Raw genomic sequence first — 27,911 nt, forward strand, 5'->3', positions numbered from 1 at the left:
TTGGCCCAGAAAAGTGCTACCATGGAAGGGCAAGACATTTCAGAAATTTGGGCAATGGGTGAAGCTAGCTGTTTCACATTGCTACTATGTAGTTGCAACATGAGTGGTGTTCGCCACTAACAGGATGCTGCCGTCAGACCAAAACAATGTTCTGCCTATCACACAGATGAGTAATGTGGTATATAAATTTCAGTGCCAGTGTGATGCTAGGTATATAGCTCGTATGTCTGGCTGGCTGATCATATCAAGCAGCATGTCCCTTCCGCTGTTCGTAACAGGCCAGGTACACAGTACCCAACCAGCCTGGGCTTGCAAAACTCAAAACACAGTGTCTAACATTAAATATGATTCAGCAATTGGACAACATTTGCTAAATAATCCTCAGTGTGCTAAAAATTACTCTGACAATCAAGTTACAATTGTCAGTCACACTCGCAGGGGTGGTGCATTTGCATGTACTGCAAGCTACATATATTAATACACATGGCCCTGTTCTTTGCAGACAGAAAGAACACGTACACACAATGTGCTTTACGCCTGTTTCAGCTAAACAAAATAAGTGATAGCTGTTCGCTGGTTCATTCCTCAAGGCAATGCCTTGACGAGAGTCAAGCTGCCTGGTTTAAATTTCAAACAATGCTCAGCAGTTAACTGTCATTCATCATCAATGGTGCATTCTTTATGGCAACGCCTCTACCAATCAGATATCACTTGCCAACCAATCAGCACTCTCTTCTCATACAGTGTAAACTGTTGGTTTTATTAAGAAAATTTAATTCATTCATGGGACGTGGGCTTCGCTGGCTGGGTCAGTATTTATTGCCCAACCGTGATTGCCCTTGAGAAGATGGTGGTGAGCTGCCTTCTGGAACCACTGCAGTCCATGTGGTATAGGTACACCCAAAGTGCTGTTAGGAAGGGGAGTTCCAAGATTGGTATTCTTGTGAATTGTCCTGATAAGTGCAAGACGAAAAGCTTTGACAAAAAATGTCTTTTTCAGCAATGCTCAAGTTCTGTACTACCAAACAACTATGTGCACACCTGAGTCCATACATTACTTAATTCACTGTGCTGTACTGATCAATATTCAACTGTTGCAAATTTTCAAAGGACAAATAACAAAGTCAGCACAGTCTTATACCAGAGATAACGTTAATAACTGGGAGCTTTATAAGGGTATTTTTACAGATCCAAAGCTGCTTTGGTTTGTAAACAGAATTCAAGTTAATTTCAATACAAGCATTTTGCCTATTTTTGTCATAAGGTATTGTTCACCATAAACTGTATACTAAACTGTATACTAGTAAAATGTTAACAAAATAAAGTAACAGAATCCTTCTCTACTGCTTTACTACAAAACACTTCTAGTCTACTAAAAATGAAATAGCAGGGGGTTTCATTGAAAAAAATCATAATTTAATATGTTAACTGTTACTCTAATATGTTACAGAATTTAAAAAAGCACATTTAAAATTCAGTTCTTGAAAATAATTCAATATTATGTGGACAAATGCAAGATATTATATAGCAATAATTGAAACTAATGGGATATAGTGCTGGACTTCTTTAAAGCCAGAATTTGATTCCCGTCTCAAATGGTCCAGTTGAAATAGGTTTTCTCAATAACCAACTTTCAGTAACATTTGACTAGACAGACCCCATGTAGACAGCAAAATACTTCACCTTGGAGCAATGCCCAGTTGTATTTGGGATGGCCCAATTGCCTTTCTATAGAAGTACATTTTCTATAGTCAACCATGAGTGAGGTCAGGAGGGTCACGCCCATTTAGAAGTTCATGATTATGCAACGGTCTCATTGATCAAATCTAGACAAAAAATAGATGTAGTAAAAGGAAATGGGCAATGGATTTGCAATTGAGTAAAAAGTCACCAGAAAACACTTCCCCCTCCTCACACTGAGTGGGTATATGAAATAAGAGATACATACAGATTAAATCTTGAGAAGCTGGAAATAGAAATGGCGGATAGGATACAAAGACATCAAACACATTTGAGAAAAATTGCAACTTGTGCCAGAGCTGAGGAAAATACCTTGCAAAACCTTCAAGTCATATGAGCTATAAACAGGTACTTAGATATTTATATGGACTTTTCTTTCTTTTTAAATCAGAAGTGCAGTTTACTGCGATGCCTCATAATCCCAAACATTACAAAGCAGTGGTTTTCAAACTTTTGTATGTGGAGAAACACTTGGTAAAAGTTGACACATTCTAACAGATGCCCTAACCTAACTGGAAAAGGCAGTTTTTAAAAACCTAATCATGAGATAGGGCCAATTCCGACAAAGTCCTATTTGGCAATGGGGTAGTGGTATTGTTGCTAGACTGGTAATCCAGAGTCCCAGGGTAATGCTCTGGGGACCCGGGTTCAAATCGTGCCACAGCAGATGGTGAAATTTGAATTCAATAAAAATCTGGAATTAAAAGTCTAATGATGACCATTGTCGATTGTTGTAAAAACCTATCTGGTTCACCGATGTCCATTAGGGAAGGAAATCTGTCGTCCTTATCTGGTCTGGCCTACATGTGACTCCAGACCCACAGCAGCAATGTGGTTGACTCTTAAATGGCCTAGCAAATCAACCGCTACAAAGTCACAAAAACGGATAGACCACTCAGCATTGACCTAGGCACCAGAAACGACAACAGTAATCTAAGATAAAAACAAAAAAACTGCGGATGCTGGAAGTCCAAAACAAAAACAGAATTACCTGGAAAAACTCAGCAGGTCTGGCAGCATCGGCGGAGAAGAAAAGAGTTGACGTTTCGAGTCCTCATGACCCTTCGACAGAACTTGAGTTCGAGTCCAGGAAAGAGCTGAAATATAAGCTGGTTTAAGGTGTGTGTGTGGGGGGCGGAGAGATAGAGAGACAGAGAGGTGGAGGGGGTTGGTGTGGTTGTAGGGACAAACAAGCAGTGATAGAAGCAGATCATCAAAAGATGTCAACCACAATAGTACAATAGAACACATAGGTGTTAAAGTTAAAGTTGGTGATATTATCTAAACGAATGTGCTAATTAAGAATGGATGGTAGGGCACTCAAGGTATAGCTCTAGTGGGTTTTTTTTTTATTTTTTTTTATTTTTTTTTTATTTTTTTTTTATTTTTTTTTATTTTTTTTTAATTTTTTTTTATATTTTTTTTTATTTTTTTTTTATTTTTTTTTTATTTTTTTTTATATAATGGAAATAGGTGGGAAAAGGAAAATCTTTATAATTTATTGGGAAAAAAAAGAGGAAGGGGGAAACAGAAAGGGGGTGGGGATGGGGGAGGGAGCTCACGACCTAAAGTTGTTGAATTCAATATTCAGTCCGGAAGGCTGTAAAGTCCCTAGTCGGAAGATGAGGTGTTGTTCCTCCAGTTTGCGTTGGGCTTCACTGGAACAATGCAGCAAGCCAAGGACAGACATGTGGGCAAGAGAGCAGGGTGGAGTGTTAAAATGGCAAGCAACAGGGAGGTTTGGGTCATTCTTGCGGACAGACCGCAGGTGTTCTGCAAAGCGGTCGCCCAGTTTACGTTTGGTCTCTCCAATGTAGAGGAGACCACATTGGGAGCAACGGATGCAGTAGACTAAGTTGGGGGAAATGCAAGTGAAATGCTGCTTCACTTGAAAGGAGTGTTTGGGTCCTTGGACGGTGAGGAGAGAGGAAGTGAAGGGGCAGGTGTTGCATCTTTTGCGTGGGCAAGGGGTTGTGCCATAGGAGGGGGTTGAGGAGTAGGGGGTGATGGAGGAGTGGACCAGGGTGTCCCGGAGGGAGCGATCCCTACGGAATGCCGATAAGGGGGGTGAAGGGAAGATGTGTTTGGTAGTGGCATCATGCTGAAGTTGGCGGAAATGGCGGAGGATGATCCTTTGAATGCGGAGGCTGGTGGGGTGATAAGTGAGGACAAGGGGGACCCTATCATGTTTCTGGGAGGGAGGAGAAGGAGTGAGGGCGGATGCGCGGGAGATGGGCCGGACACGGTTGAGGGCCCTGTCAACGACCGTGGGTGGAAAACCTCGGTTAAGGAAGAAGGAGGACATGTCAGAGGAACTGTTTTTGAATGTAGCATCATCGGAACAGATGCGACGGAGTCGAAGGAACTGAGAGAATGGGATGGAGTCCTTACAGGAAGTGGGGTGTGAGGAGCTGTAGTCGAGATAGCTGTGGGAGTCGGTGGGTTTGTAATGGATATTGGTGGACAGTCTATCACCAGAGATTGAGACAGAGAGGTCAAGGAAGGGAAGGGAAGTGTCAGAGATGGACCACGTGAAAATGATGGAGGGGTGGAGATTGGAAGCAAAATTAATAAATTTTTCCAAGTCCTGACCAGAGCATGAAGCAGCACCAAAGTAATCATCGATGTACCGGAGAAAGAGTTGTGGAAGGGGGCCGGAGTAGGACTGCAACAAGGAATGTTCCACATACCCCATAAAGAGTAATCTAAGCCCTGTCGACCCTGCAAATTACTCCTTACTAACATCTAGGAAGCCTGCCAAAAGTCTCACAAGCTAGTCAAGCAACAGCCTGACATAGTCATTCTCACGGAATTATATCTTACAGCCAATGTCCCAGACACCACCATCCCACCGGCAGGAGAGACCCAGCAGAGGTGGCAACACAATGGTATACATTCTGGAGGGAGTTGCCCTGGGAGTCCTCAGGCCCCATGAAGTCTCATGGCATCAGGTCAGACATGGGCAAGGAAACCTCTTGCTGATTATCACATACCACCCTCCCCCTGCTGATGAATCTGTACTCCTCCATGTTGAACATCATGCAGAATGTACTCTGGGTGGTGGACTTCAATGTCCATCACCAAGAGTGGCTTGGTAGCACCACTACTGGCTGAGCTGGCCGAGTCCTAAATGACAGAGCTGCTAAAATGGACCTGCAGTAGCAGGTGAGGCAACCAGCAAGAGGGAAAAACATACTTGGCCTCATCCTCAACAAAATGCCTGCTGCAGATGCATCTGTCCATGCAGTATTATCCAGGAGTGACCACCGCACAGTCGTTGTGGACACAAAGTCCCGCCCTCATATTGAGGCACTACCACCGTATTAAATGGGCTAGATTTCGAAATTATCTAGCAACTCAAGGCTTGGCATCTATGAGGCATTGTGGAACATTAGCAGCAGCAGAATTGTACTCAAACACAATCTGTAACCTTCTGGCCGAGCATATCTCCCACTCTACCATTACCATCAAGCCAGGAGATTAACCCTGGCTCAATGAAGAGTGCAGGAGGGCATGCCAGGAGCAGCACCAGGCACACCTAAAAATGAGGTGTCAACCTGGTGAAGCTATAACACAGGACTATTGAGTGCCAAACAGCATAAGCAGCAAGTGATGGACAGAGCTAAGCGATCCCACAACCAATGGATCAGATCTAAGCTCTACAGTCCTACTACATCCAATCGTGAATGGTAGTGAATAATTAAATAGCTCACTGGAGGAGGAGCATCCAACAATATCCCCATCCTCAATGATGGAGGAGCCCTGCACTTCAGTGCAAAAGATAAGGTTGAAACATTTGCAGTGAGGGCTTGCTCCATTGTGTTGTGTGGCACTACCACCTTGTTAAATGGGATAGATTTTGAACAGGTCTGGCAACTCAAAACTGGATATCCATGAGATTCTATGGGCTATCACCAGCAGCCAAACAGTATTCAGCTATAATCTGTAACCTCACAGCCCAGCATATCCCTCAATCTACCATTACCATCAAGCCAGGGGCCAACCTGGTTCAATGAGGAGTGCAGAAGAGCGTGCCAGGAACAGCACCAGGCATACCTAAAAATGAGGTACCAATGTGGTGAAGCTACAAGACAGGATGACATGAATGCTAAACAGCAGAAGCAGCATGCGATAGAAAGAGCTAAGCAATCCCACAACCAACAGGTCAAATCAAAAATCTGCAGTCATGCCACATCCAATTATAAATAGTGGTAGACAATTAAACAACTAGCCGCAGGAGGAAGCTCCACAAATATCCCCATCCTCAGTGATGGTGGAACCCAGCATGTCAATGCAAAAGACAAGGCTAAAGCATTTGCAACCATCTTCAACCAGAAGTGCCAAGTGGATGATCCACCTCAGCCTCCTGAGGCAATAGATTGTAAATCTGCAGAAGTTGTTAATTGGCTTTACGTTGAAATTTTAAAAAAATTCTTTCACAGGGTGTGGTCATTGCTGGCTTGGCCAGCATTTTTGTTCCCAATGCCTAATTGTCCTTGAGAAGGTGGTGGTGAGCTGCCTTCTTGAACCGCTGCAGTCCATGTGCTATAGGAACACCCACAAGGCTGTTAAGGAGGGAGTTCCAGGATTTTGACCCAGCATCAGGGAAGGAATGCCAATATAGTTCAAATCAGGATGGTGTGTGACTTAGAGGAGAACTTGCAGTTGGTGGTGTTCCCGCGCATCTGCTGTCCTTGGTTTTCAAGATAGTAGAGATCACAGGTATGGAAGGTGCTGTCAAAGAAGCTTTGGTGAGTTGCTGCAGTGTATCGGTGGTGGAGGGAGTCCATGCTTAAGGTAGTGGATGGGGTGCCAATCAAGCTGCTTTGTCCTCAAGGATGTCAAGCTTCTGGAATGTTGTTGGAGCTGCACTCATCCAGGCGAGTGGAGAGTGTTCCATCACACTTCTGACTTGTGTCTTGTAGAGTGGCGGACAGGCTTTGGGAAGTCAGGAAGTGAGTTACCCTCCGCAGAATTCCCAGCCAATAATTATTAAATTATTGGGTCAGTTTTGGTTATTGTGCCTGAACAAAGATATACCACATCTTGTCTTGGGTCCAAAGTAATGTTACTCCCCGTTAACCAGCATTTTCGTTTAACCGGCATCACCCGTTCCCTGAGCATGCCAGATAACAAACATTTTACTGTAGTAAGTGGATTGGAGGATAGTTTTGATACACTGAGACTAGCAAAACCACATGAGATGGCAAGGTCAAGGGAATGGCCATGAATTTGGGTTGGGAAGTTAACTGGAGGGAGATATTTAGGGAGCAAAAGAGGCCAGTGAATTTACAGGAGATAGAACATCATGTTGAGATGGAATTTGATATCAACAAGAATGTTAAGTCGTTTAGTGAAGAAGCTGAGGGAGGAAATCAATATAGATACTTCATTAAAGAAAAGTTTTTTTTAATCATACTTGGCAGGACAACAGAGAACGAGGACTTTGAATGAGAGGTGGAAGGGATGGAACATGATGACTTGCCCAAAGGAAAATTGCCCCAGGGATAGGGGTCTGGCCAAACTGTGATCTGGTGATAAGTGCTGGTAGATGCTGGGACGGTGCTTCCCCTGGCTGGAGTGTCTAAAATTGGGAGTCATAGTCTCAGCATAAGGGGTTGCCCATTTAAATTTGAAACGAAAAGAAATTTCTTCACTCAAGTACTGTGAATCTTTGAAATTCCCTACCCCAGAGAACTGTGAAAGCTCAGTAATTGAGTATATTCAAGATGGAGGTTGATAGATCTTTGGATATTAAGGGAATCAAGGGAAATGGGGTTAGCACAGGGAAGTGGAGTTGAGGTAAAAGATCAACCTTGATCCTACTGAATGCCATAGAAGGCTCGAAAGGCCAATGACCTCTGCTGCTACTTCTTTTAAAGATAAACATTAAAAAAAATACTACTAGCAGTGATTTTAACAGTAGCAGTTTGAGAAAAGGCAGATTTGTCTGTCCACAGAACACACTTATGTTTAAACTTAGAAAAATTGTTATTTTCTTTCTCTAGTCATTGTTCACCTGCTTCGATTTTAGTTCACACAATCATTTCAATAATTTAAATAAAGAACATCTTGCTGTTAATGTTTGTAAGACCAATTAAAAAGTGCAACAAAATTGAACAGTTGCACTATCTCTTGTGACACTTGTAGCTTCCAGTAACCGGCTTAGGAACAGTCTGGGCAAAGAACCAAGAATGGGTTTCGTTGAACAAATATGCTTGCCATGGTAAAAACACAAATGAATAAAACAATTTAAATACTCGCAAAATTTTTTAAAAAGTAAAGTCAAACTACAGCAGACTTGGTTTTAGAGTTATGCAGATTATGGATTAACAAATTGTCTCTGAAGCAAACTGGATTTAACAACATGTCAAGTGACACTGAACTATCAGATGATCAATGTCATGATCACGACAAATGTTGCCATCACCAAGTCAACAACACCACAATACTTTGCATAAGGAGGTGCACTGCCTCATTCCCATCTGTTTTTGATTCATGTCTCTAGACCAAGGCCCACTAAGGAATTCTGGCGCGTATCCTAATGTGTTACTAACCAGTAGACAAATAATTTCACACTCTAATGAGCACTACAAAGGAAATCAATAACTGCAACACAGTTTTCTGTTAAATTAAATAGACAACAAACTTCAAGGTGTGATTCTACTCTCACAGCTCCCATCACCTATTGACAAGAAATGTTTGCACTGCTTTTCACTGAACTCCCCAAGGGCCTGACATTACAAGCACATTACTGGAGGCAATAATGAAACAAAGGCAAACTTAATGATGAAAAAAAACTTTAACTGGTCTTCTCCCCTTCCAGTCGGAGTACATTTGTTAAGCGTATACCCCTTCCAAGTTTTTGATTTTAGTTAATAATGTTTTGTTAAATGCCCCGGCAAATATTTCTGCATTATTCTGCACTTATAAAATAATGTACTGGTTCCAGATAAAAGCCATTAGCCACAGTACTTAAAGAAAATGGTTAAGTCTAAGGGAAAGCATTGTTTCTTCTTTTTAATATATTATGATTTTATAATCTCGGAATTTTACTCACAGGAAAAGTTTATTTAGGTCTCTGCTCTCCACATTGTTTTATTTTTCTGCCCTTTCCACACAACCTTTATTTATTTTTAAATATTTGCCCATTCTTTTTTCTAAAAAAAAACACTATTACTGATTCTGCTTCTGGTAGGGAAGGGGTAGGGAACCCCCGGCTTGTTGCACTTTTTGATCCAGCCCATCATTCAAAATCTGGTCCAGCCCCGGCCACGTGCTGCACTCTGGGCCACCTGCCGCCATGTTCTGATGCCTGAGCCTTGGTCATCATCACCAGAGGCCCAGGCCAAGGGGAGAGTGCAAGGCCCAAGATCTAGGAGCAGGAGAACAGAGCAGGGACAGGAAGCTAGCAGCTGCCGATCGAGTGGTGAAGTGTGAATAACCCGGACAGCCACAGTGGGTGACTAACTCATGAGCATTAATAGGAAAGATCTGAGACAAGATTTCCAGGTCAATCAGGCTGGTTAGAATGATGTGTGCTGTAGGGGAAGTGGAGAATAAAGGAGGACAGGAAAAATTACTTCTATACCATGGAACAGAAAGAAGACAAACAAGCACTTTAGCATTCTTTATCCACTTCTAATAACATCCTAATATGTTATCTACTTTTCAATCAGACAGTCAGTGTACTAAATGCTCAGACCTCAACTCAGAGAACTTCATTTCCGAGGTGGATCTGACGACAGAGGTATATCTTTTCCAGGATAGGGGAACTTATTGGGACAGGGCAGAAATTAGAACACTATAAACTTTATAGTAACCTGGGGCGGGGTAAGAAAGGGAGCAGGACACCCAGCTCCATCGGCGGCTCACTGTCCTTCCCCCTCCTAGCTCTATTGGTGTCTCAGGACAAGGGGTCAGTCTCTGGGCCTCGAACCCGGGTCGCTTCCTCAGTCTGCAGAGCCTTGGGTTGTTGAGTCACTGTCCCAGGCTGGTTTGGGGGTGAGACAGGGTGCGAAAGGAAAGGAAGAGAGAGACACATGGACAAAGTGGGAAAGGAGAGAGAGAGAGAGAAAATAGGAAAAGATAGCAAGCAAAAAGTTGAGCTGAATCTCAGGAGTGCTGTGATTGAGACACAGAAGCTGTGCCACTCATTAAAGAAAAGCAAACTCAGCCATCGCATTACAGCATGGATGAGTCGGACATTTCTGTATTCTCGCTTAATAAAATAAAACAAAAAAGCTGTTTTTTGTGTGTGGCCCATGACTGATTTTGTCTATGTGTGATTGGCCCTTAGTAAGAAAATGGTTCCCCACCCATAAGGTAGGCAATTCAATGTCCAAATGACCATTTGTGTAAAGTAATTTCTCCTAACTTGTGCCTTTCTTCTTTTGGTGTTGATTTGAGAGGAATGCCTGATAACTACCAACTCAATAAAACTGCCTTTGCCAAATCTACCTGATCAAAAGCTTTCATAATTTTATCAGATCTCTTCATTTCTTTCATTGTTCTAATGAATGAGCCCTTTTTTAAGTGCTTCCTCGTTACTAAAGCCAGTCATTACTGGTGTCATCCTAATAAATCATAGTAAATCTGTACAATCTAAAAGCCCTGGCATTCAAAACTGGATACAATATTTTAGCAGCAATTTATATGATTTTACATATGTTTACTTAAATTATACGGCACAGAAACAAGCTATTCAGCCCAACCAGTCTATGCCAGTTTTTATGTTCCACTATAGCCTCTTCAAATCTTTCTTCATCTAAATCTACCATCATAGCCATCTACTCCCTTCTCCCTCAAATGCTTGTCTAGCTTCCCCTTAAAATTATCTATACTATTTAGCATTTCATCTTTTGTTTCTGCACACCTATTTACCCCTTTATGACATTATTCATGAAGACTAGGAAGCATTTTTCTTTACACATCTTCGTCCCATGTTTAAATATGTGTCTGAACCCTTACATTATATGCTTCTTTTCAAAAAAAAAACATTTTACCATTCAGCAGATGTTCCTCTATTTATTCTTGCTTCTATTTTGCATCAGCTCACATTTCCATGTGTTAAAATTCATTTAACATCTATCTGGCTAACCTAATTCTGGCTAACCTAATAATGCATGTCCTCTTGAAGTTGCTCTCAGTGGTATTCACAATTGATTATGCTCTCCACTTCCGTGTTGTTTATAAATTCTGATACTGTGCCCATATGCCCAGTGCAATGGTCCCGACATTGGTTGGGTGGGCCTGGGGAGGGAAGTCAATGTACACATCTATCCAAACTGAAAAACATCCCTGAAGCAACACTTTGTTTTCCATTCGCTAGCCAACTTGCTATGCATGCTGCTGCATTCACTTTAATGTCTTGCGCTTTAATTTCAGGAAGGTCTTCTATATTGCAACTTATAGAATGCTTTTCGAAAATCAAAATATACACAACAGCCACTGCATTTCCTGTATCAATAAACTCCATTATTTCCTTAAACTATTCTATTAAATATGTTAGAAACAATTATCTTTAACTTTTTTCATCCCTAATCAACCTCACCTTTCCTTAAAAAAATATTTTTTGCATGGCTACAAAATTTTTTATAATTTCCCTCCATGTTCTCCGAATGTTATTTCTTTTCTCCATTTTAAATCTTGGAATAATGCTTGTGCTCTGAACACTCCACAATGCAACAAACCCCTCACACAAGGTTTACACCATGTTCTTTAGAATTTCAAAAATATGGCATGAACTTTAAATTTAAAAAAATAAATTAATGCCCTTCCAATCCGAGAATTTTTGGGGGGAACGGGAGGGCTTTTAGAACTTGACAGCTCTGCCAATATCCCATTATAGTATGTCATCTCTCAGTCAGCTTCTTTAATTTACATTATCAAGATAAATGGTTTCTTTCTGGCTGATTATTCATCATAGAAATTACCTGTACCATCTCCTCTCTCACAGCTGTGTGTATATAGAACCACTGAACAGCACAGCATAGTAGGAAGTCAATTGGTCCATTATGCCAGTGCTGTTTCTTTGGTAGAGCTCTCCAGTTAGACCCATTGTCCTGCTTTTGCTAATTATCTTAAATCTGTTTCCTCTGGTTACTGACTCTTTTCTATCTGGAAACAGTTTCGCTTTATTATATACTTTTTCAATACACAAGTCCTTGTTTTAAAATACTATCAGGAGAACCGATAAAACCATGCTCTTCTTGTGCATTAAACACTTTCACAAGACAGTCTACTTCCAGATTTCATGAAAAAAGTCCTACTTTGTGTGGTAATACTGGCACAAATCTCCCTGCCCAAGTTCCATGAATTGGAGCTATCTTGGAATAAAATAATATTTAGTTGAGCTTCCTAGTTGCGTGAGGCAGAGATTGCATTGACTGCGGCTGTTGAAGTATTTAGTTACATATGGTCCCAATGCCAGCTGTTGATTTCAGTACACACAATCGTTTTGAGTATTATATACAAAGGAGGACATTCATTTTGTAAAACAAAATATATAATGATAAAATAGTTCCTCTCGTTTACAAAGATTGTTATTCTGGATTTTTTCACTACTATCAAACATGTTTTTTGTAAAAAAAATTACATTCTTCAAGAAACAATTAGATGGTTTAATGGGGGATTTTAGGTTTTAATGAAAATATGACATAGATGGGCTGAATAGCCTCCCTCTTTTGTCCTTATCTTTGTGATGTACAGTGGGGCAAGTGGAAGAGACTGTGAAAATAATATTAATGTACATAGAATAAATAAAAGAATAGTGACAATACTCCATCAAGGTGATTAGTTTGCTCTTACAGTTTATAACTGACACTTTAATCCAAAAATCAAATTACAGTCTTGAATATACTCCAACGTACCCATCCCTTTCATTATATGTACTGTGAAGTTCATGGGGTCATCTGATTAAATTTTGTGTCAATTTTTCCCCCATATTGGCTGTTATGTCAACTTTTCACGACTCGGACACAGTCATTGATGCACAACTACATTCATGTTGAAAGGTTGATGACTACAATATAATTTAACCTTATCAAGTTTGTCCATAAAATTAGCCCATCAAAACAATTTTAAGTTTCAAAGCAGGCTTGAAAATATCCCTTATGGATACTGGTTTATGAGAAGGCTGCGACACTCTGCATTGCAATGAAAAGTTGAAAAATGTCATCAAAGTAATAGCTAACAGGCTTGGTGTTTTTAATGACATCAGTCACAGTATGTGTACTACAAAATAATAATGACTCTCCCAATAACTTAGTGGTTAAATGCATCATCCATTGTTATTTACATACAGATTGAGAAACTTGAGTTACAACCTTTTGTCAGGGCTCAGTTAACTGACCTCAGCTGTGGCAGTAAGAGGAACTATACTTGGTGTCAGTGCTAAAATGCAGGTCACAATTTTCCTTCCTGATCACTATCAATTAACCCCTGCAGGAAAGTGTGTAACAGGAAAACAGGTTTCTATATTGTGGGGGCCAATTCCTAACAACCTCCATTGTTCATTCTTCATGCGTTATCCAGACAAACAAGTAAGGAACTGCATTTAAACAAAAGTTAGCACTGCCAAGTAAGGATGCCCTAAAAGGGAAGAAAACTGGAAAAATATAAAATTACTGATAGTTAACTTTTAATTATATTGGCTTTTTAGGATAATATATCTTAGCAGGTATATGTACTTCAGCTACTGGATTGTCAAAAAATGCTTGATCATAATGAAATGATAATCAACATGCACAATTTCAAATGTAGGTCAAACATTCAACATTTAAGTGCTGAACAGAAAGCCTAGAGTGCAATAAAGAGCAAAAAACAAAAGGATAAAAGAAAAAGTAAGGCTTTTTTATATAAAGCGTAACACAATTGGGCATACTGAGAAGATGCTCAAAATTATGTTGATCACAGATGCATGATTGGCATGTTACGAATTTCTGGTTTGTTGTAAAGTAGGTTTATAGGTGTGAGTGTAGATGGTTCTGTCTGTGTGATTTAATTACATTTGGAGTCAGGTAGACTGCAAGCTTGAAATTATCAAAAGAAGCTAGGTGTAGAAATGAACCTGAAATACAAATGAGTAAACATGGGTGCTGGCTTAGCATGTGAGGTGTGAAGGAAATTTGCATTTTTAGATAAGTGAAGGGATTTCAAAGGGATGTTAGCCTGTTTACAACTAGCCAGATAAGCAAGGCTAAACAGTGTGTTTATTTTTCCCAAAAGTTACTGACAACATTGGCAACATTAAAGTTTTTATATTATGGGAAAATACATTTCCAAACATATGGAGCAATGGAATTTACATATTAAAGCAAGGGAAACATATATAAAGGAGAATGAAAGGCTATGTTGGGCTCTATGTAATATCTAACAGGAATGTGTGAAACAGCCTTGAAGAAGCGTCCAGCCATTTGTGCATAAGTCTGCTGTATCCAGTAACTAAAATTGGAGAAAGCCATTTGGAATTCCACTGTCAAGTGGAGACTGTGTTAACCTGCTGGCCTTGTTTTAAATCTAAAATCTATTCTGGACTGTTGCCTTAAAGAGGGTGTGTAACTGGGAGTCAGGTTAGTTAGAAATTTTAGGAGCTGTTATAGTATTAAATAATTGTAGTCTTATGTATGTGCTTGAAATCTTATATTGTGTTAATAAATACTTTAATTTAATTTTTAAAATCTCTAAAGGTCTTAGTGGAGTCATTACTTCTGAACTCAGTGTGCACAATTTCTCGTAATAAATACAAATTACAAAACCATTGTGATAGGGTGTCCAAGTTCCCTTGTGGATTTAGTCTGCCTGGCACACATCATTTGCCACCTCATAACAGGCCTAAACAAAGCCCAGGAGATAGGGTTGCCAACACTGGCTAGACATATTCCAGGAGACATCAGCAGAAGTGACCTCAAGGGAAGCGGCAAAAGTGATTTCACGGCACAGACTAGTTGGGCCAAATGGCCTCTTTCTGTGCTGTATATTTTATATAGTTCAATGTAACACATGTGAGGTTGACAGCTACAAAGATACAGCGGAAAGCGGCAATAGGGCTGTGCTCCATTGAGCTTTTCTGTCAAGCAGGTCACCTGGTCTCAACTCACATCAGCTGTTTCTCTCAACTGTGAACACTGGTTCAGTGTGACACTAAGTGAGAGGGAATGAGCCTGTCTCCACTAAATTCTGCTACTGAATCTGCCAAATCCTTCCCCAGGCAGTTGCTCTCAGGGGACAGAAATCCACAGTGCAGAACAGTCCGTCTGGTCACCACCAATTCAATCCGACACTAATGAATAACAATAACAACACTAATTAATCACAATACCAACATCTAGCCTAACCTTGGCTCATAATCAGTGCCTTTCCTCCAGTTCTGCAGCCCACGTGGGCATCGCCTCAACTGATTGGAGCACTGATCATGTGGCCTACAGCCCACTCAGATATTTCTGTCAAGTGGCCTCCACTGATGCCAAGTCGAGCATTTCCATTGGGTGGGGGAGCAGGTTCCTGGTGTAGGGAAGGTCAACTGGCACCTAAATGCAGGCTGTGATTGGCTGACAGCTGGTCCCTAACGTAGGGAAGGTCAAGTAGTACCCAAGCACAAGCTGTGATTAGCTAACAATTTGTCCTGGGCATCTGGAGGGTCAGGTGGTATCCAAGCACAGGCTGGGACTGGCTATTGTACAGTCCTGGCCGCCGTTGCCAGGAGCTTTGTTTGGGCATCAGGAGATTGAGACAGATTCCAAGAAACTCCCGGCCATCCCGGGAGGATTGGCAACCCTAACAGAAGAGCTCAAGCTGCAAGCAATTAAGGAATAGTTGAATGCCAGACTGCCAACATGCAGATGAACTTCTGAAAGGAGTTAATGCAGAAGTAGTATACAACTGCATGGTAATTTTAAATATTTTAGGGAGACTGTAAACATTTAATATGTTGGTTGTCTAACAGATGTTATTTATATGGGAATATATATTCAACCAGATCAAAAATGTGGCAATTCATCTTTTACTGCCAAACAAAGTACAACCTTGTATTTATGTACTGCCTTTCACATCCTCAGGATGTTCCCAAAATACTGCACAAACAATTAATCCTTTCAAATGTGATCATCACTGTTTTGTAGGCAAATGCAACATTCAAGTTGCAAACAGCAGGATCCCAGCAATGGATGATTAACCATATAAACTGTTTCTGATAGGGTTGGTTGAAGGATAAATGTTAACCAGAACTCAGGAAACTCCCTTTTTTCTTCTTCAAATTTTGCCATGGGATTTTTTAACATCTATTTTAAAAACCAGAAGAGGCCTTGGTTTAATATCCCATCTGAAAAATAGCACTTCTGACGATGCAGTACTCCTCAAATATCAACCTAGCATCAGTGCTTAAGCTCCTAAGTGAGGCTTGAACCCATGATGTTCTGAATCAGTAGCGAGAGTGCTACCACTGAGCTAGGTTTACACTTCATGTACCACTTTACAGATTTAACAACAATGATTTGCATTTGTATCGCACCTTTTATGGTAGAAAATCTCAAGGAGCTTCAATTTGACAACACTGCACATGCTATCCATCTAATATAAAGCTATACATGTATTAGCCCAAATTGTGAGGGTCACCTGGCTATTTGATGTCCAGAGGTGTTTCACAGTCAAGCCTGGTTCTGTTCTCATCTCATTTTCACACATATATCTACATTGCAGTTAGGGTCACATAATAATGAGTGGAAACCCTGACTGATTTTTGCCCATCCCAAGACCACTGAAACCAATTGCAGGACTCTGATCATATCACTTCCATGCCTGAAATCAATTAATTCAGAAAGAGAAGGCCATAAACCTGTCAACTACATCTGTTTTATCCAGAATTACATCACATTTACCCACTGAGTCACTAGGGGGAGCCTGCAATCAAGACTAAAAAAAACCACAAAGTAATTTCTATAAAAATCTGCAACTTCTATGTTACAGTCCATTTGCATAAAATTTTACCAAAATTATTATTCATTACAAATCTCAATAACCTGATAGAACTTACAGATGGACTGAAAAGTTTACATATTGTGTTGTCCAAATACAATAATTTCCACAATTCCTCAGATCATTAGGCAGTATAAATAGATTTATTCAATTCTGTACCATGGTAGCGCTTGATTCTTAGCACAAGATTCCATAAAAAGGCTTTGTAAATGGATGAGCAACATCTAGTAGCAAGAACTAAGTACTATAGTACCGTAATATAATCTATAATTTCAATGAAATGCTGGACCATTGTTTTATTCTGCTATTTAATTTCAACTGGTAGCGCCATTTTCCAAAAAAATGCAGTGAATATTTACCCTCTTGGCAAGTTACCATGTGTGCCCCTTATCATTATAAAGAGGATAAAATTACGTGAAAAACATACCTTTTTTGTGCCTGTTTTGATTGCAGAAATCCTTTCCTGAGGATGAAAATAACCAGTTTTTATATATATATATCAGACTCTTCAACCTGCACAAAACATCACAATATAAAAACTGACTTTTTACCCATTAAAAAATGTTAATAAAAACTTACTTGACAAGGACCAGGCTCTTCTTGCCATATATTAATGACCCACACTTTGTCCAGGGCACAAAACTTGGAAGTATTGTGAACAGTGCGGAGGATAGTGTGAAACGTAAAAGGACATTGACAAGTCCCGAAGCAGTCTATGTACAAATGTAGCAAGACATGGACAATATCCAGGTTGGGCTGACAAGTGGCAAGTAACATTTGCACCAAACAAATGTCAGGCAATGACCATCTCCAACAAGAGAGAATCTAACCATCACCCCCTAACATTTAATGACATTACCATTACTGAACCTTCATAATATTTAAGAAGTACTTGGATCTGTACTTACGATGCCATGGTATACAAAGCTATGGGCCTAGTGCTAGAAAATGGGATTAGAATAGTCAGCTACTTGTCTGACCGGCACAGACTCGATGGGCCGAAGGGCCTTTTTCTGTGCGGTCACCCTCTATAAGTCTATGAATCCCCCACTATCAACATCCTGGGGGTTACCATTGACCAGAAACTAAACTGGACTAGCCATAAAAATACTGTGGCTACATATGCAGGTCAGGAGCTAGGAATCCTATGATGAGTAACTCACCTCCTCACTTTCCAAGGCCTGTCCACTATCTACAAGGCACAAGTCAGGAGAATGATGGAATACTCCCCACTTGCCTGGATGAGCGCAGCCCACAAAACTCAAGAAGCTTGACACCATCCAGGACAAAGTAGCCTGCTTGATTGGCACCACATCCACAAACATTCACTCCCCCCACCACCGGCACACAGTAGCAACAGCATGCATCATCTGCAAGGTGCACTGCAGGAATTCACCAAGGCTCCCTAGACAGCACCTTCCAAACCCATGATCACTACCATCTAGAAGAACAAGGGCAGAAGAGAGATGGGAACACCACCACCTGGAACTTCCTCTCCAAGTCACTCACCATCCTGATTTGGATAAATGATTAGATATATCACTGTTCCTTCACTGTTGCTGGGTCAAAATCCTGGAACTCCCTTCCTAACAGCACTGTGGGTGTACCTACACCACATGAACTCCAGTGGTTCAAGAAGGCAGCTCACCACCATCTTCTCAAGGGCAACTAGGGATGGGCAATAAATGCTGGCCCAGCCAATGAGGCCCACATCCCATGAATGAATAAAAAAATGGTTGGTGGAATGGGCAGACAAGTGGCAGATGAAATTTAATGCAGAGAAGTGTGATTAATTGGTGAAGTGGTAGGAAGAACGGGGAGAAACAATATAAACCAAAGGGTACAAATCTAAAGAAGGTGCAGGAGCAGAGGGACCTGGGGATATATGTGCACAAATCATTGAAGATAGCAGGGCAGGTTGAGAGAGCAGGTAATAAAGCATATGGGATCCTAGACTTAATAAATAAGGGCATAAGGAAGTTATGATACACCTGTACAAAATGCTGGTTCATTCTCAACTGGGGTATTGCGAATGGTTCCAGGGATGAGGGACTTCAGTTATGAAGACAAATTGGAGAAACTGAGGCTGTTCTCCTTCGAGAAGGGAAGGTTAAGTGGAGATTTGATAGAGGCTTTTTTTTAATTCAGGCTACTGGATTCTTGTTTGTAAGAAGTGAATGTTAGCCCTATCAGAGTACTTTGTTACAGTACTTCACCCCGACACACACAACTTGTCAAACTGCTGTTGCCCTTGCTACTCTGATCTCTGAATACTACTGTAAGGGAATGTGGAACTCATTACGTGAAAGGTGTTAGCAACTTGTCTCTCATTAATGACTAATTTCAAACATCATCCCCTTGGGTTGTTGTGGTGCTTGGAGCGGATAGATTTCTGCATGTTTCACACTTCTCCCTATATATCTTGGGTCGTCCCAGTTTGAAAAGTTAAAAGTGAACCCCAAAACATGGGGAGAATGGGGTTGAGAAACCTATCAGCCATGACTGAATGGCGGAGCAGACTCGATGGGCTGAATGGCCTAATTTGTGCTCCTATGTCTTATGGCCTGCTATGTGGCATAATGGTGGATATTGTACAGGCAAGGTGGCTTGGCAATGAAGGTAGATTAAACTTCATTTACAGTTTGGGGGAGATCATGCCCATTGTCAGCCATTTGTAGCCAGCCGTTTACTGCCCCGTTGAAGGGAATCCTATCTGCATTTGCACAGCAATCATTTCAAATGCAGGTTACCCTGAGGATATAGAAACTACTGCATTACACAACCGTGAGAAAACAATAGTTAACTGAAAGAACTTCCAAGGCAATGAAAGATGGGTCGCTCAAAACTATTGGCACATAAAGTGAGGGCAAAGTCTCAATGCTGATTACTGGCGCTGCCCAAACGAAGAGGAACTTTGCAATGGGTGGCAACCCTCAAGGCAGCAAGGCAGACATGGCTCCTCCACACGCGCGTCTCTTTTGCTTTGCAGCACAAAACTTAGACAGAGCACCCTTTTGGAATTATTCCTTTTCTGCCTAACCCCACCAGGGGCAAAATTAGCCCCACGTCCTCTTAACATCCGCAACTGCAGCTTCTCAACGAGCTCACTCACTCACCTCTTTGCAAACAAAAAAATACCTGACAGCGTCCCTTCCTTAACCGACGCCCCCAAAATTGTCGACAGTACGACGCTAACTTGCCTGTAGAAAGAGAGAGAGAGAGAGAGAAAAAAAAAGGGTGCTCGGGAACGTGATCAGCGGGATCACTGCGAGGTGGAATCAGAACGGTCTCTCTTTTTTTTTTGAATCCCTAACGGTCGAGGGTTCCACGGAACGGCCGTTGCCCGCACAACGTTCCACTTCAGGCAGGCGCGCCGGGCAGCCGGGGTCCTGCACGCCCAAGACCGGACGAAGCAAGATGGCGGGACCCAGCAGCCGTCAGGTGTTGTCCTTATACAGGGTGATGTTGAAAGAGAGCAAGAAGTTTTCCAGTTACAATTATAGGTAAAAACGCGTTTTTTTTTCCCCCCGTCAAGGAATGTTGTTGTCAGCTACCGTAAACTTTTCGTCAAGTGGAAGTGACTCTCTTTTTTCACTCTCTCTTCCCCAACCCCCCCCCCCCCCCCCCCCCCCGCCGCCGCCGCCGCCAAGCAAACAACTTGCATTTATTTGATTTACCTATTTTGACCTAAGAAAGCTTCTAATCAAGCGCAAGATAATACTTCTCGCCCCCAAGATGTTAGGAACGGCGAGGTGGGCTTTAAAAGGGGTGGGTGGACGATGCACCAAATGCCGGGGAGAGATTCGGGCTGGATGCGGTTATAGAAACAGGGAGAGGTGAGGCCATGTAGGAATTTCAACCCAAGAATGCGAATGAACCTGTTTGAGGACCGGACGTCAATAAAAGAAAGACTTGCACTTATGTAGTGTCTTTACGACCGCTGAACATCCCAAAGTGTGCTTTACAGCCAGTGAACTGTAGTCGATGTTTTAATGTGGATCAGCAAGGACAGGAGTGATGGTTGACTGGGACTTGCTCTGGAATAGGATACAGGCGTTATAGTTTAGATGCATTAATACTTATAGAGCATGGAAAACAGGAGACCAGGCAAGCAAACATCAAGAGTTGAGTCACCCAGTCATGCCATCTTCCATTACATGAATGAGTTATTCTGCAGCATGTGGATTGCAACAGTTAATAAATAGCAAGATGGAAGGTAGCAGTCTTCATAGAAAGATATAGCATCAGTAGTTCAGCTTGGGGTCAAACCTCGCTTAGCCTAATAATGGCTGGTAGAGAGAGTGAAAAGCTCAGCGATAAGGGTGGTGTTTCAGCCGGAGGCTGAAATGATTACTTCCCTTAATGTTTAACTGGAGGCAATTGCGAATCACCCAAGATGGGATGTCGCGCAAGCAGTCTGATGGCAATGAGTTAGTGGAGAGGCATTACGTGAGTGTTGTTTGCCTGTATGTGGATCTGTCTCCATATCTTTGGGTGACATCACCCAAGGAGCAACATGCAGGGGCTTAAGGGGAGATCCTTGAGGGACACTGAATGAACCCTTGGGGTTAGGAACAGAGGCAATTACTCGAGAGGCTTCAGCTACCAATGTAATGCTAAGAGTGAAACAAATGGGGGACAATACCTGGACAACAGAAAACAGATGTTGGAGGAAGATGGTGTGGTTATTTGTTTGAAAGGCTGTAAAGAGAATTAGGAGAGAAAATGCATCACAGGCACAGAATATAGCATTTGTGACTTTGATTAGGGCAGTTTTAATAGTGTGACAGGCAGAAACCTGATCAGAAGGATGCAGCAATACAATGTTAGAAAGATGGGTGTGACTTAATTAGGTAATAATATGTTCAAGGACTTCGGAGAGGAAAAGGAGGTTTGAAATTGGGTGATAATTTGTAAGGACAGGGATTGAGGAAACTTTTCTAAAAGGGGGGTGATAACAGCTTTTTAAGGGAAGGGGATAGTTTCTGAGAAGGGAACCATTTACAGTGTATTGGCCAGGAATTGCAGTTGAATGATCGGTTTATTGGTTATTGGGGTCAAGGGAGATAAGGTGGATCTTACAGAGAAGTTGATTTTGGAGAGGGCACAAGAAGAGATGGGAGAGAAATTAGAGAATGACACAAGATTAGGACTATGGCAGGAAGGAGCCTGGAGGGTAATTTACTTAATAGAGAAGTGGAGAAGGGGGTAAACAGCAGAGCAGCTGAATAGTTGGATAAAAGCAAAATACTGCAGATGCTAGAAATCTGAAACAAAAACAAAAATTGCTGGAAAAACTCAGCAGGTCTGACAGCATCTGTGGAGAGAAAGACAGAGTTAATGTTTCGAGTCCGTTTGAGTCTTCAGAACTCCACTCCACTTCTTCAGAAGGTCAGAATAGTTGGTGGGTTCCTCATATCACTTTGAATTGTTTGGTAATGGAAACATGAAGCCACATTGTTGAGGGTAATGGTTATCTTTGTTATCTGGAATTGTGCATGCCAAAACTGCTCACCGCTTCCAGAGGATGTGTCCAGCCAGATCTGCCTATGAATGGCTAAACCAGCTGTGCACCAGATTTACTGACAACTGCATACCTTGATCTTGAGGGAGCCAAGATGGATGACCATGACAGGAGAGATTAAAGGTTTACTGAAGTCAAAGGCAAGGTGAGGGAGCTTTTGAGCAGATAGACAGCAACAGAAATAATGTGCCAAATGAATAACCAAATGAAAGGTTAGGATGCTAACAGGATAAGAGTAGTGGATTTAATAATGTAAACGCATGAAGCTCACTTGTGGATAGTGGTTTTTTTAAAAAATCTTGTGCCACTGACTTCCAAAGCATGATTTTCCCGCCTGCTGTTGGCATTTGGAAATTGACATCTGTCTGCATTGCTGAAGGTTCCATAAGCAAAGTAAAAAATTCAGTTTCCTGTTAAGGTCACAAAAAAGGACCCGAAGTTTCTCACGCACTTGCTGAATAATACCCACTAGTTACTTGAAACCATTTAATATGCAGATGCCTCACCTGCCTAGCTGAAAAGGCAAATCAGACAACAACAACTTACAAACATATGTACATAGGAATTAGGAGCAGGAGTAGGCCACTCAGCCCCTCAAGCCTGCTCTGCATTCAATAATCATGGCTGATCTGATTGTAACCTCAACCCCACATTCCTGCCAACCCCGATAATCTTTCATCCCCTTGTTAATCAAGAATCTGTCTCGCTCTGTCTTAAAGATATTCAAAGAGACTGCTTCCACTGTCTTTTGAGGAAGAGAATTCCAAAGACACTCTACCCTCGGAGAGAAAAATTTTCTCCACATCTCTGTCTTAAATGGACGACCCCTTATTTTTAAACAGTGACCCTTAATTCTAGATTCCCCCACAAGAGGGAATATCTTCTCCACATCCACCCTGTCAAGACCTCTCAGGATCTTAGAAGGTTTCAATCAAGCCACCTCTTACTCTTCTGAATTCCAGTGGAAAGAAGCCTAACCTGTTCAACCTTTCCTCATAAAGACAACCTGCCCATTCCTTGTATTAGTCTAGTAAACCTACTACACTGCTAATACATTTACATCTTTCCTTAAATAAGGAGACCAACACTGTACACAGTACCTCACCGGTGTCCTGTACAACTGAAGCATAATCTCCCTACTTTTGTAATCAATTTCCCTCTCAAATGATAATATTGTATTAGCTTTCCTGATTACTTGTTATATCTACATACTAGCCTTTTGTGATTCATGTACTAGGACACCAGTTCCCTCTGAATCTGAGCTCTGCAATCTCTCACCATTTAGATAATAAGCTTCTTTTTTATTCTTCCTGCCAAAATGAACAATTTCACATTTGTCCACATCATACTCCATTTGTCAAACTTTTGCCCACTCAATTAACCTATCTATGTCAACTTTGTAGCCTCCTCATGTCCTCTTCACAATTTACTTTCCTACCTATCTTTGTGTCGTCAGCAAATGTAGCAACTATTCCTTCAATCCCTTCATCTAAATCATTTATATAAATTGTAAAAAGTTGAGGCCACAGCACTGATCCTTGTGACACACCACTCATCACACTCTGCCAACCAGAAAAAGACCCATTTTTGCCAACTCTCTGCTTCCTTTTAGCTAGCCAATCTTCTATCAATGCAAATATGTTACCCCCTTCACTATGAGCTTTTATTTTCCACAATAACCTTTGATGTGGCACTTTATCAAATGCCTTCTGGAAATCGAAGTACAGTACAACCACCACTTCCCCTTTATCCACAGAACATGTGACTCCTTCAAAAAACTCCAATAAGTTGGTTAAGCATGATTTCCCTTTCACAAAACCATGTTGACTCTGCTTTAAATTTTTCTAAGTGCCTTGCTGTAACATTTTTAATAATAGCTTCTAACATTTTCCCTATGACAGATGTTAGGCTAACTGGCCTGTAGTTTCCTGTTTTCTGTCTCCCTCTCTTTTTGAATAAAGGAGTTACATTTACTATTTTCCAATCTAATGGAGCCTTCTCCAAATCTAGGCAGCTTTGGAAAATTAAAACCATTGCATTAACTATCTCACTAGCCTCTTCTTTCAAGACCTTGGGGTGAAGTCAATCCAAATCTGGGGATTTGTCAGCCCGCAGCCCCAACAATTTGTTCAATACCAATTCATTGGTGACTGTAATTTTCCTGAGTTCTTCCCTTGCTTCCATTTCCTGACTGAGCTATTTCCAGGATGTTACTTGTGTCCTCTGTAGTGAAGACCTCAGCAAAATACCTGTTTAATTCACCTGCTATCTCCTTACTTTCTATTATCAATTCCCTAGATGCACTTTCTATAGGACCAACGCTCACTTTGTTAATTCTTTTCTTGTTTAATTATCTATAGAAACTCATATTACTAGTTAGCTTTCTTTCGTGCCCTAATTTTCTCTCCTTATTAACTTTCTTATCATTCCATGCTGTTCTTTATATTCTTTCCAACCTTCTGACTTGCCACCCATCTTTGCGTAATTATATGCTTTTTCTTTAAGTTTGACACTGTCTTTAACTTTTTTAGTTAACCACGGATGGTGGGCCCTCCCCTTGGAGTTTTTCTTTATCATTGGAATGTATATATGCTGCGTATTCTGAAATATCCCTTTAAATGTCTGCCACTAAACCTCTATTGAGCTATCCCTTAACCTCATTTGCCAGTTCACTTTAGCTAGCTCTGCTTTCATGCCCTCATAATTGTCCTTTTTTAAGTTTGAAATACTAATCTTGGATGCAGTCATTTCTCCCTCAAATGAATATAAAATTCAATCATATTATGATCGTTGATATCTAGGGTTACCTTCACTATGAAGTAATCAATTAATCCTACCTCATTGCTCAATCCCAGGTCTAGTATAACCTGCTCTCTGGTTGGCTGCAGAAAGTGCTGTTCTAAGAAACTATCCTGAAAACATTCTGTGAACTCTTCAGCTATGCTACTTTTGCCCATCTGATTTCTTGCTGTATCTTTCTGACAAGCTCGCATTATATCTTCTTTTATACCCTGTCCTACCATGTAGTTATAATTAGGGAGCCTGTACACCACTCCCACAAGTGTCTTTTTGCCTAAATAATTTCTCATCTCAACCCAAACTGCTTATACATCCTGTTTCCTGAATTTAGGTTACCCCCCTCTAATGTGCTAATACCGTCATTAATTGACTGAACCACCCCACCACCTTTTCCTAACTTCCTGTCCTTCCTAAATGTCACAAACCCTTCAATATTCAGGTCCCAATCTATGTCATCCTGTAGCCATGTCTCTGTAATGGCTATCAGATTGTACTTATTTTTACTTGCGCTATCAGTTCATCTGTTTTGTTTCGAATGCTATGTACATTTAGATACAGAGCCTTTAGTTTTGTCTTTTTATTAATTTTGTAGCAGCTAGCCTTATCTGCTGATTTAACAAGGAGTCTCAGCCTCAGATTAAGGTGTCACACATTTAGGACTGAGATGAGAAATTTCTTTACTCAAATGGCTGTGAATTTTTGTAATACTCTGCCCATACAGCTGTACATGCTCAGTCATTTACTGTGTTCAGGACAGACATCGAGGTTTTTGGATATTAAAGGATTTGAGAGATATGGGAATAATGCAGAAAGATGGAGTTAAGGTACAAGATTAGTCACAATCTTATTAAATGGCGAAGCAGGGCAGAATGGCCTGCTCCTAATCTTATTTCTTATGATTTTATGTTCTTAACATCGAAAATGTCCCAGGCATGTCCACAGGAGTGTTATCAAATAAAAAATGATGCTATGCCATATAATGAGAGACTAGGAAAGGTCACCAAATGCTTAGTCAAAGGGTTAGGTTTTAAGAAACATCTTGAAGAAGGAGAAAGAGGTAGAGATTTAAGGAGGGTATTCCAAAGCTTGAAGCTGAGGTAGCTGAAGGTATCAATGGTAGAGCAATGAAAATTGGAGGTACACGAGGCCAGCACTGGCAGAGCACGGAGATCTTAATTGTAGAGCTGGAGAAGATTACAGAGATAGAACAGGAGAGGCCATGGAGGGATTTCAGTACAATTATGAGATTTTAAAAATTGAGATGTTGCTGGGCAGGAAGCCAGGTATGTCAGTAAGCTCAATGAGGGTGATTGGAACTTGTTGCAAGTTAGGATAAGGGTGTTTGAGCTTTGGATGAGCTTAAGTTTATGGAGGATAGAAGGTAGAAGACCAGCCAGGGGAATGTTAAAATTGTCAAATCTAGGAGCAACAAAGAGGTGGATGAGAGTTCCAGCAGCAGATAAATTGAGGCAAGGGCAGAGATGGACTATGTTCCAGAAATGTAAGTAGGTGGTCTTGGTGATGGAGCAGAAAAGTTGTTGGAAGCTCATCTCGGGGTAAAGTAAGACACAGTTTGCGAATGATCTGGTTCAGCCTCGGACAGTAGCTGGAGAGAGAAATGGAAGCAGTGCTAGGGAATGGAGTTTGTGGCATGATTCAAAGACAATGACTTCAGTCTTTCCAGTATTGGAGGAAATTCCTGCTCATCAGACAAGCAATGTGACAAATCAGAAACAGCGGACTGGTCGAGAGAGGAGATAGAGTTGAGTGTCATCAATGTACATGTGGAACTCAAATTGAGCATCATCAATGATGCTCATGTGGAACTCAAAAGTTGTGTTTTCAGATAATGTCGCTAAGGGACAACACATGGATAAGAAATAGAAGGGAACCAAGGGTAGATCCAGAGAAGGAAGCAGGAAGAGGAACCATTGCAAGTAATTTTCTGGCTATGACTGGATAGATAAAAATGGAATGTGGCAAGGGAAGTCCTACCCAGCTTGAAAAAAGAGAAAAGGTGTTGGAGAAGGATGCTGTGCTCACTCATGTCACAGCTATGTCTGGTTTAATTAGTAGAGGGCAAATATTTAGATTCAAAAGCCCAGTTATGTGAATTACCAAGTCCAACTAGAAGTAATGAAGGCAATGAAATTGAAGTGGGCAGTGTAACAGAGGGAGAAAGACTGAAGATCCCAAGATTTTGGAATAATCCAGTTATTGAGAAAACGAGGTTAGTGGCTCAGATCTTGCTGACCATTTAACAGCTTTTCAATGACATACACTGTTAAGACACAAATCATCCAGCAACCTGTAGTGAGGAAGCAAAAATCTGTGAATTGCGAAATGCCACAAATTGTTGGCTGATTTACGTCGCTTCTCCATTAGCTTTGTGAAAGCAGTATGAAGTTCCTGCATTTGCACATTAATTGGCCATTAAACTTGACACAGAAAGTTAAAAGCAAAAAACTGCGGTTGCTGGAAATCCAAAACAAAAATACCTGGAAAAACTCAACAGGTCTGGCAGCATCAGCGGAGAGGAACACAGTTAACGTTTCAAGTCCGAATGACCCTTCAACAGAACTAAATATGGAAGAGAGGTGAAATATAAGCTGGTTTAAGGGAGGGTGGGATAAGTAGAGCTGGATAGAGGGCCAGTGATAGGTGGAGATAACCAAAAGATGTCACAGACAAAAGGACAAAGAGGTGTTGAAGGTGGTGATATTATCTAAGGAATGTGCTAATTAAGGGTAGGAAACAGGACAAGCAAGGTACAGATAGCCCTGGTGGGGGTGAGGTGAAGGAATCAAAAAAGGCTAAAAGGTAGAGATAAAACAATGGATAGAAATACATTTAAAAATAATGGAAATAGGTGGGA

The 27,911-nt window shown here is 41.1% G+C and overlaps 2 protein-coding genes across 17 annotated transcripts in view; one reads left to right on the plus strand and one right to left on the minus strand.

Moving 5' to 3' along the window:
- fars2 (phenylalanyl-tRNA synthetase 2, mitochondrial) overlaps positions 1-19,988 on the minus strand; it is a 509,243-nt gene extending 489,255 nt beyond the window's left edge. For 8 of the 13 annotated variants that reach the window (XM_041183488.1, XM_041183486.1, XM_041183489.1 and 5 more), the window contains exons 1-2: positions 17,293-17,713; positions 17,141-17,176 (exon numbers count right to left, since the gene is read on the minus strand). In XM_041183488.1, coding sequence (XP_041039422.1) covers positions 17,141-17,176; positions 17,293-17,490 — 234 coding nt within the window. In that variant the 5' untranslated portion in view covers positions 17,491-17,713. Of the gene's footprint in view, positions 1-1,683; positions 1,827-17,140; positions 17,177-17,292; positions 17,714-19,829 lie in introns of those variants that run through there. The other 5 variants (XM_041183490.1, XM_041183493.1, XM_041183494.1 and 2 more) reach the window with 3 other exon arrangements.
- An 86-nt stretch (positions 19,989-20,074) lies between these two features.
- Positions 20,075-27,911, plus strand: part of LOC121275825 (LYR motif-containing protein 4) — a 247,122-nt gene continuing 239,285 nt past the window's right edge. For all 4 annotated transcript variants that reach the window (XM_041183497.1, XM_041183498.1, XM_041183499.1 and 1 more), the window contains exon 1: positions 20,075-20,216. In XM_041183497.1, coding sequence (XP_041039431.1) covers positions 20,131-20,216 — 86 coding nt within the window. In that variant the 5' untranslated portion in view covers positions 20,075-20,130. The remainder of the gene's footprint in view (positions 20,217-27,911) is intronic.

Source organism: Carcharodon carcharias, chromosome 3, assembly GCF_017639515.1.
Source record: "Carcharodon carcharias isolate sCarCar2 chromosome 3, sCarCar2.pri, whole genome shotgun sequence".
Taxonomy (NCBI): domain Eukaryota; kingdom Metazoa; phylum Chordata; class Chondrichthyes; order Lamniformes; family Lamnidae; genus Carcharodon; species Carcharodon carcharias.